This window comes from Tetrahymena thermophila (genome assembly GCF_000189635.1).
Source record: "Tetrahymena thermophila SB210 genomic scaffold scf_8254754, whole genome shotgun sequence".
NCBI classification, from domain to species: domain Eukaryota; phylum Ciliophora; class Oligohymenophorea; order Hymenostomatida; family Tetrahymenidae; genus Tetrahymena; species Tetrahymena thermophila.
Window position 1 is genome coordinate 323,088 of NW_002476514.1, and position 11,128 is coordinate 334,215.

General features: G+C 22.7%; 2 protein-coding genes across 2 annotated transcripts in view; both read right to left on the reverse strand. All coding sequences in view use genetic code 6, as the record gives it.

Annotated features, from left to right (window-relative positions):
* Positions 1-296: 296 nt before the first annotated feature.
* TTHERM_00610559 (two component regulator propeller family protein) lies at positions 297-6,675 on the reverse strand (the record flags this gene model as incomplete). Its single annotated transcript, XM_001471161.2, has 4 exons — positions 297-1,222; positions 1,470-4,043; positions 4,197-5,495; positions 5,868-6,675. 4 exons carry the CDS (start codon positions 6,673-6,675, stop codon positions 297-299), a joined length of 5,607 nt encoding a protein of 1,868 aa, XP_001471211.2.
* Positions 6,676-8,373: 1,698 nt separating this feature from the next.
* Positions 8,374-11,128, reverse strand: part of TTHERM_000610559 (two component regulator propeller family protein) — a gene marked incomplete at both ends in the record, with an annotated part of 6,349 nt that continues 3,594 nt past the window's right edge. The window contains 3 exons of the mRNA XM_012796191.1: positions 8,374-9,302; positions 9,466-10,428; positions 10,783-11,034. Of these exons, the coding sequence (XP_012651645.1) occupies positions 8,374-9,302; positions 9,466-10,428; positions 10,783-11,034 (2,144 nt within the window). The remainder of the gene's footprint in view (positions 9,303-9,465; positions 10,429-10,782; positions 11,035-11,128) is intronic.

An 11,128-nucleotide genomic window follows, 5' to 3' on the forward strand; every position in this document is an offset into this window, starting at 1 on the left:
TCTAAGTAACTATAGGTTTCGAACCTGAACAAATAAACAAAATAAATAAAAAATGTTTAACTACACTACTACAGAAATAATTATCAGAGAATAGCAATATGTAGTCTTGAAAAACAGTACAATATATAATATTTTTTATAAAGCTCAATAAATATAAATCAATAAGAATAATCAAAAAAAAATAATAGCTAAATTTAGCAGCAGTATTAAAATATTTGAAGTTTACATTTAATATGTAAAAACAATTAAAAAAATAAGAAAAAATTATATATTTTTATTTGTATGTTTTTTTTTTTTCAAATCTAATTTTAATTTGGTTATTATTTATTTATTGATTGGTTAGTATAATCATAAAGCTCCTTTTTTAATTATTTTTCATATTAAAATTTAGATTATAATTCGTCTCTTTCAGAATCCTTTTACTTATCAAACTATTCTTATAATTAAATATCGTGAATTTATGTATTTAATTTAAAGCTTAATAAAGGACTGTTTCTCATAATACCTGGACCCAGAGGAAAAATAGGAGGAGATGTTAATTCTTAATCATATTCAGTCATTGATCTAATTCCTGTATAAGCTTTTTCTTCTATTTCATCTACATTTTCCTCTTATTCGTTTTTTAATTAATTTTATGTTTAGTTTGGTGAGTTTTTAATGGAAAAGAGATCAACAATATTTTATTATTTTCTTGAAGACATTTAAAGTTAATTTCCTTTTGAGTTATTTATGATATTATTTCCTAGTTAAATTGATTTCATATTTTCTTTTAGACTTTACAATTGTAGTCTTGCATCACTTTCTTTAATAAAATTACTTTCTTTTACTTAATCTTCTAATAAAGGAACTTCTACTTCATCTCTAGGTCTAGAGTCTCCAACAACATTCAAATGAAATTGGTAAGATACAAATCGTGTTTAATCATAAACTCTAATTAAAAAGCTATTAACATCAGATTTTGTTGGAATGCCCTCCAAAATTACAACGCCATTTTTAAATTCATAAGACATCCAACTAGGTAGAGAAATGTATTTAGATATTGGAAGAGTTTTGTATTACAAATTAAATAGTTTCCTTAAGCATAGGCAAACACCATCTTCTATTTTTTCAAACGCCTCCACAGAAACAAGTTAGTTTTTCTCCAAATGAATAGATTCTCCACAACATTTTATGATTGCTTTTGAGCTAATGAAATTTAATCCAAGAGCATCAGCAAACAAAACTGTATTAAAACAAATAATAAATTAAAAATATTATTTTTGTGTTAAGAATTAATTCAAAGTTTAATTAAAAAATAGATAAAATTATTAAATATAAAAAAAATAAATTTATTTTTTTAAAGTGTTTTATTTTTGATAAAAGTAATAAATTTATTTCTAAGAAAAGAATGCTTAATTTGCTAAAAAGAAATATAAAAATGATTTATTATTTCAATTTTAATGCTTTTAATAAAGAAGTCTTAGTTTTACCCTCTTTAAGCAAGTAAGGATTGATATCAATTGATTAGAGATAGCTAAGCTGATAGTTCTCAAGATCTAAGTTTTTAGGAATAATTTCAAGGTCTTTTAGCACTTTAAAAATCTCATCTTCTATTAATGTTGTCTTTGAAAAAGGTACATGAACACCATATTGATCTAAGTCATTTGTGGCTATAATTTGAACATATTATTTATACCAGTCATTTTATAGGTAGTTTCCAGTTTCTAAAGAATATTTTTTAAGAAATTAGTAAATACTGAGAGTTTTCTTTTCATTTTCCAATAAGTGTCTTAAGACATTTGCTTTTAGGCATTAATAAAATCTTGAGTCTTCATTTTGTAAATCTATAACATAATCTTCAATTTTATGGTCCAATAATTCATACTAAATTATTAATTTTTATTCAACCATTTAATTAAATAAATTGCTCATTTAGAATGTGCCATCTTCTGCCTAAATTGTATATTTATTTAATAAGTAGTTTTTATTCTCTGCATTTCTAAAAATGCCACTTTATGAAACTAAATCTATTGATTGTTTTTTCTGTCTAATCTCTTATTATTAAATACTATATCTTCTTTCATACTTATCCTTAAACATCTTTTTAAGCTTTGACTGTTATTTGATTTTACTGTTTTATTTACTTTATGTTTCCTTTTAAACAATCTGTGAGCTAAATTAAGATTAGACTGTTTCATTTATTTACTTCTTGCTGTAGCTAAATGATTCATCTTAATTTACTAAATTATTACTTACAAATTATCTATTTTTATTTACTCCTAAAATATTAATATTATTTGATGGCGTTTCTGCTAATTCTTACTATTAAGCTACCTTGCATAAATCTCCTTCTACTTATTTATATTTTTCTTAAGTTTAAATACTTTGTTAAATATTTATTATTTTTTCACTCTTTGCACTTTCAACGTTCAAAATTGACTTTCTTAATTTATTAGCACCTTAATTCAAATTTTTACCAGATTACTTCAGAAATTTCTATAAAAATAAATAAGCGATTTCATAATCTTGATCTAAAATAAGTATTTTTTTCCTGTAGATTTAATTCACATAGGCTGTTTCTGTAGAGTACATAGTTTGATTTTTAAAATAAAGATTCATAAATGATGCTCTTTTTTTATACAAACCAAAGGCAAAAGCTATAGGACCAAGCACTTAAATTAGAATATTCAAAACATAGCTAAAAGGCATTCTGTTTATGTTAATATAAAAATAATCATATTTTATTGTATAACCATTAGTTACTTGTAGTCTCAAATAGATTGTTTAGAATAAGTAGCTAGAAGGAGGACTACCTACTAAGCGAAGGTTGACATTATCACATTTGATAAATGAATCTGAAGATATAGGCACAAATTAACCACTTATTTACTATTAGAATTAATAAGATAAAGGAATTTAATCTGGATCAATAAATGAAGCAATATCAAATTAAATCATAAAAGATTCTTCAATTGTTAAATCTGTTCCTTACTTATTCATTTGATCTTATAATGTTTTTTGAGTGACAATATCTGATTTGAGTTTCAAAAATTTTACTTCGCTTTCTACATTCAAATTTAAGTTTAAATTATAATTAAAATTATCACTAATTGCAACCTAAATTTCTTTTAAAGAAGTGTAAGTTTAATTACTAAATTTGCTTTTATCGAAGTAGAGAATTCCATTGCTTAAAGCTTGATTTACATAGCTCAAATCCCCTTCTATTTTCATCACAGTCAGTTAATCATTAAAATACATAACTAAATTTGGGTATGTTTTCTAAATAAAATTATATTAAGAGCTGTCTTAAAAAGCTAAACTCACAGTAATGTCTTTCTAAATAGCTTAAATCATTTAAATTTTTTGACTTTAATCAAATTAAAGAGAGCTCACCACATCAAACACAAATTAATTGTAGACAATAGTTCTTTTAAAAGTTTCAGTCACATATGACTAAATGATAGCAAGCCTATTAGGATCTATATTACTTGTAGCAAATACTAAAGTTAGATCTATATATTTTTTAATGGTAGAATCAAAAAAGTTAGTAGCACAATTTATTCCATCAATATAACCAGATTATTTTAAGTAATTAAAAATAGATGTGCTTTCACTCTAAGTAGTTATTAATTCTGTTGTTTCAAAAATAAAAGAGTTAGCATCTAATTAAAAGCACGATTAAATGACTATAGTTAAAAAACTCTTATTCCCAGCCTGTGAATCTAAGCATTCTTTAGGAATATTTAACTGGATCAAAGCCTACAAATTGGAAGTGCTTTAATCTGATCTATCAATAGTCATCCAAGAAGGTAAATTTTAAAGAACTAAATTTTAATAGTAGTAAATCTAGCTAATTACTTAGTTAGGCTATCTGTACAGAACAACAAATCTAACTAGGTATTGTAATCCAACTTAAAATGGTTCAATATCTGAAATAGAAGTATATTCTAATGTTGAAATAGATTACACTTCTCTCTCAACATGAATTTATATTTAGCTTTACAAATTATAAAGTCGGAAAAAATGCTAATTTATCGAAAATAAGAATGAGAGCCCTGTTTTATCTGAATATTTAATAATAAAAATAAATAAGAATAAATAGAGTTAAATGCCTTTTTAATGTTTGATATACTATAATAATGAGTATTAAATTAAAAGAAATTTTAACATATGTTTGTCTTAAAAAAAAATAGATTAAAAATAAATAATTTTTTTACCTACACAAGTCGTTACTGAATTTTAAGATTATATGGTAGATTTCATAATTACTCTTAGGTTAGATTTATCTGTTAGATCTATCAAGGTTAAAGTACCAGAGTCCATTGTAGAAATTATTCCATATCTTTCATCATTTGTAAAAGAAATAAAATTTGTCCAACCAGAGGAGATATAACTACCAATAACTACTATTTCAGGTAACTTAGTGGAATCTAGCAAAATAATACCATTAAATCCATCCAAAAAGTAGATTATTTAATTTACTTAAGAGCGCAATAATGTTTCACCACCATTTGTCCTCCATTAATTTACCATTTTTATATTAGCCATATCAGAAGTGTCGTAAATAAAAAGTCCAACATTTCTGACAACTGCAAGAGCATGTTTCTTATCATGAGATAAAACTGCTCCACAACAAGTTCCAATAACACCTTAATTATTGTACATTGAAATTACCTCAAATTTAATCATATCTACTAAAAGTATTCCAACGTCAAAGGACATTATAGCATGCTACTCATCTTCACTGAAATTCATCTCTTCACAATAGTAGACTTAATCGTAGTGTAGCCCTTTAACATATTCAAAAGTATACTCTCCATCTGGAGATATAATAACTTTAAACTTATAGGCTATTACATTGAAAGTGGGTTACTCTGTAGCAAAGTAAATATATTAACCATCCTTAGAGAAATAAATATTATCAGCATAAAATCCTAAGGGAATTGATTCATCTGGCCCAAATACTCTAAATGAATTTGTCCTTAAAATTTACTATTATGAATCAGAAAATTAATATTAGATCTGCATTGTCGATGGAGTTGATTTTGTGTAAGAATTGACTTTTATTTCAAAAATTGAAAGACCATCTGCATCTAAAGCTCCTAACAAGTATTTGTTATTTGAAGAAATAGCACATCTCCACTTAGTAATTGAAGTTCCTTCAATAAAAAATTGTGATTGCTAAGCATTGAATAAATTTGGAATATTGTTAAAAAGGGAAGGTTCCTATTTTTAATAAATAGCCACTGATAAAGAATTAGAATAGTAAATAAATTGATTATCAAAAGTTGTGTTAGAAATCACAGTTTTTTTAGGAGATAATGCTATAGAATAAGACTATCCAGCTAACTAAAGCTACTAAAAGAATTGTGGATTCAAAGGATCTTAGATATTATATATTAATATACCCAAAGATCTCGCTCCTACATATAAAAATTGGTCATCTAAACTCAAACCTATAGAAGAAGTGTATCCTATGTTATTTCCTAGATTAAAAGGCGCCATTTTAATTAATTCTTTTCAAATAAAATGAAAAACATTTATAATAGAAATAGCAGTTTATCAAATTAAATAATCAATTTTCTTTTAGTTTATTAAAAAATTTTTATGTATTAATTCAAACAGCAACCAATTTAAACACTATTTTGATTCAAAATTAATAAATTCTTAGTAATAAATTTGATTAAATTGAATTATTGTTTCATTTACTTTAATAATTCTACTAATTTAAATAAGTAGATAAATAGCTAAAAAAATATTCTTTTCAATACATTTTTAAAAAATTATTTTATTTTTAGAATTAAAAAAAATATAAAATTGAATTTTTTTTCTTATTTGAATTGGATTAATGAAGATTTTTAGTTTTTTTGTTGAATTTGCAGGATTACAGTTGTTTTGATTTTCTACATCATCTCCATAGAGAATGAGCTAACTCAAGTCATAGAAAAATTAAATGCCATTCCATCTATCAATAGCGAAGACATAATTGTTTTTGCTTGTAACTACTAATTCTGTAAAGCTTGAGACTGCTTGTTTAGTTAAAATCTTTGTTAAATTGACTTAGAGCTGATTATTTTGCAGAGACTTATCTATTCTGAAGACCATCATTCCTTCGGAATCAGCAGCAACGTAAAAAAATCGATCATCAGGAGGCATTGCTCCTCGATTAAAGAGCATTTAATCTTAAGAATAATCTATAATCCCAAGTTATATAAGATTTGTTATGTTCCTCGAGTCGTACCATTGTAAAATACCTAAATAACCAACAACAAACATGATTTCTTCTTCTAAATTAAATTAAATGTCTACTATGGTCATATTTTATACATTAATTGTATTAATCATCTTAATATTAAAGTCAATTTAGTCTAATTAGAAGATGCCTACTTATCCAACCATTCCTAGAAAGATATACTAGCCATTTTTTGATATTTAAACACATTAAATATAGCTTTTATCAGGAGATTAATGAATATTTGTGTTAAATTTATTGTCAATTATCATGATTCCAGCATTACCAATAGCAACAATTGCTATTCCAGTTTATTAAGATACCTTTATCCTACTTGAAGTTCCATTACTGCTATGAACATCAAAAGATTTGTAAGGAATTGAATTATAAACAAATCCTACTTATTGGTTTTATCCAAAGACATAAGTAAAAATGAATTAAATAAATAAGAAATTCACTCTCATTCCAATATAATAAAAATTAATTAAATTGTTTAAATTATTTTTTTTTAATTACTAAATAAATTATCTATTTTGTAATAAATAAATAATTGTTCTACCTTATGAGAATAATTTCATTAAATATTCATTTTATAATAATTTCTTAAATATAATTTTATAAAATAATAAAATAAATTATTTTTATTGCTTAAATTTTATAAAGATTTTTTTAAAAAAGTTAATTAATCCAAGTAATTAACCTATAAGTAAAATTGATTTAAACTTATTAAAAATTAAATTCTTTTCTAAAATTATTTTATGAAATAAATATAAAAACAATTAATGAAATAAATAATATTTTTTAAATTATTTGTAAAGTTTTTCATTGCTAATTTTTGTTTTTACTGTGTTTAGAAATATTATCAATTTCTTCTTTATTTAATTATTAGTTTTATAAAGATTTTGATTAACTGAGTTAATCTCTTTCATAATCCTATTAATTTTATCTATTTAAAAATATTTATTTTAAATAGATGATATGAGGCTATTTAGTTTAAGATTCTGTATAGGATTCTTTTTTACACGACTAGATCTGTGCATAAAAATGGGAGGAGAAACTAAATCTTACTCATATTCAGCTATGGATTTTATTTCTTAGTGAATTTTTCTTCTATTTTATTATAGCTATTATCATAATTAAAGAAAATTTTAAATATTTAAAAAAATAATAAATTATTTTATATACAAAATCAATTTAATACTAACCATATAAACAAATTAATTTTTCTTCAAATGAATAGATTCTATACAGTATTTTAAGATATTTTTTGAACTAATAAAAATTAATCCGAGTTTATCAGCAAACAAAACTATTTTCAATTAAAATTTACAAATTAATTAGTTTTTATTCTATTTTAATTTATTTATTTTTGATAAAAAAATACAAATTTCAATCAAAAGTTAAAAATAAAAAAAATATTTTAATTTTGTTTCCTTCTAGAATGAATATAAAATTTAGAGGAAAAATTAGTCTTTTTATTTGTAATTTATATTTATTCATTTTTTAATAATATTTAATTTAATTTTTATATCAATTCTTATTCTTTAGAATGATTTAATTATAGCACTTCCAGTATTTAATAAATTAATTGAAGTGGAGAATTAAGAATTAAATTCCTGGATTAAATAAAATTGATAATTAATTAAATAATTTTATCATACTTTTTATTATAAAATATTAGTTTTATAATTTATATATATATAATTTAATAATTATATTTTTAATTTTTCATAGATTTTTATTTTACAATATTATAAATAGGAATAGGTTCTAAAATTTACATTTAAAAAAAAAAATTTAAATAAACACACTATTTAAGATATATTAAAAAATAATTTATCAAAATTTTTACTTTTATAATTAATTCTATAACAAATTTTTTAACTTATTTTTTTTCATTCAAAAAATACTTACTTCATCAATCATTAACAAGCAATCAAATAGTTTAAAAATAACAAATTGTTATAATAATATAAATTAAAGTATTGAATATAAGTAAAGAAATTTACACTTTTTAAACGAAAAATATTTTTTAAAAAAACTCTTTGAATATAAATCTATAAGAATTACAAAAATCATAAATAAAATGCTTATTAATATTTATTAAGAATAATCCCAAAAAAATTCATAGATTAATTAAAAAAATTATATATTTTTTTTTTTCAATTCTAATTTTAATTTGATTTTTATTTATTTATTTTTTGTTGATCTTTATAATCATAAAGCTCCTTGTTTAATTATTTTTCATATTAAAATTTAGATTATAAATCAACTCTTTCAAAATCCTTTTACTTATCAAATTACTCTTATAATTAAAAATTGGGTATTTATGCATTTAATTTAAAACTTGATAAAGGAGTGTTTGGCATAATACCTAGACCTAGAGGAAAAATAGGAGGAGATGTTAATTCTTAATCATACTCAGTCATCGATCTTATTCCCGTGTAAGCTTTTTCTTCTATTTCATCTACATTTTCTTCTTATTCGTTTTTTAATAAATTTTATGTTTAGTTTGGTGAATTTTTAATGGAAAAGAGATCAACAATATTTTATTATTTTCTTAAAGGCATTTAAAGTTAACTTTTTTTAGAGTTATTTATGATATTATTTCCTAGTTAAATTTATTCCATATTTTCTTATTAACATTACATTTGTTTTCTGGCATCACTTTCTTTAATAAAATTACTTTCTTTTATTTAATTTTCTAATTAAGGAACTTCTATATCATCTCTAGGCTTAGAGTCTCCAACTACATTCAAATGAAATTAGTAGGATACAAATCGTGTTTAGTTGTAAACTCTAATTAAAAAGTTATTAACATCAGATTTTGTAGGAATGCCCTCCAAAATTATAACACCATTTTTAAATTCATAAGACATCCAACTAGGTAGAGAAATGTACTTAGATATTGGAAGAGTTTTGTATTATAAATTAAATAGTTTCCTTAAGCATAGACAAACACCATCTTATATTTTCTCAAATGCCTCCACTGAAACAACTTAGTTTTTCTCCAAATGAATAGACTCTCCACAGCATTTTATGATTGATTTTGAGCTTATGAAATTTAATCCAAGAGCATCAGCAAACAAAACTTTATTAAATAAATATTTTATTTTTATTATCAGAATTAATTCAAAGTTTAATAAAAAAATAGATAAAATTATTAAATTTTTAAATATGTTTTTAAAAGTACAAATTTATGTTTTAAAAGTGTTTTATTTTCAATAAAAATAATAAAGAATTTGTAATATTACCCTCCTTAAGCAAGTAAGGATTGATATCAATTGATTAGAGATAGCTAAGCTTATAGTTCTCTAGATCTAAGTTTTTAGGAATAATTTCAAGGTCTTTTACAACTTTAAAAATCTCATCTTCTATTAATGTAGTTTTTGAAAAGGGTACATGAACACCATATTGATCTAAGTCATTTGTGGCTGTAATTTGGACATATTATTTATACCAGTCATTTTATAGGTAGTTACAAGTTTCTAAAGAATATTTTTTAAGAAATTAGTAAAGTCTGAGAGTTTTCTTTTCATTATCCAATAAGTATCTTAAAACATTTGCTTTTAGACATTAATAAAATCTTGAGTCTTCGTTTTCTAAATCTAAAGTGTAATCTTCTATTTTATAGTCCAATAATTCATACTAAATTATTAATTTTTATTCAACCATTTGATTAAATAAATTGCTCATTTAGAATGTGCCATCTTCTGCTTAAATTGTATATTTATTTAATAGATTGTTTTTATTCTCTGCATTTCTAAAATTGCCACTTTATGAAACTTGCTCTGTTGTTTGTTTTTTCTGTTCAATCTCTTATAATTAAATACTAAATCTTCTGTCATACTTATCCTTAAACATCTTTTTTAATTTTGACTATTTTTGCATTTTGCCGTTTTATTTACTTTATTTTTCCTTTTAAATAAACTGTGAGCTAAATTAAGATTAGGCTGTTTCATTTATTTACTTCTTACTGTAGCTAATTGATTCATCTTAATTTACTGAATTATTAATTACAAATTGTCTATTTTTATTTAAAATATTACTATTATTTTATGGCGTTTCTGATTATTCTTTCTATTAAGCTACTTTGCATAAATCTCCTTCTACTTATTTATATTTTTCTTCAATTTAAATATTTTGCTAAACATTTATTATTTTTTCACTCTTTACACTTTCAAGATTCAAAATAGACTTTTTTAATTTATTTGTACCTTAATTCAAATTTTTACATGATTACTTCAGAAATTTCTATAAAAATAAATAAGCGATTTCATAATCTTGATCTAAAATAAGTATTTTTTTCCTGTAGATTTAATTCACATAGGCTGTTTCTGTAGAGTACATAGTTTGATTTTTAAAATAAAGATTCATAAAAGATGCTCTTTTTTTATACAAACCAAAGGCAAAAGCTAGAGGACCAAGCACTTAAATTAGTATATTCAAAACATAGCTAAAAGGCATTTTGTTTATGTTAATATAAAAATAATCATATTTTATTGTATAACCATTCGTTACTTATAGTCTCAAATAGATTGTTTAAAATAAGTAGCTAGAAGGAGGACTACCTACTAAGCGAAGGTTGACATTATCACATTTGATAAATGAATCTGAAGATATAGGCACAAATTAACCACTTATTTACTATTAGAATTAATAAGATAGAGGAATTTAATCTGGATCAATAAATGAAGCAATATCAAATTAAATCATAAAAGACTCTTCAATTGTTAAGTCTGTTCCTTACTTATTCATTTGATCTTATAGTGTTTTTTGAGTGACAATATCCGATTTGAGTTTCAAAAATTTTATTTCACTTTCTACATTCAAATTTAAGTTTAAATTATAATTAAAATTATCACTAATTGCAACCTAAATTTCTTTTAAAGAAGTGGTAAGTTTAATTGCTAAATT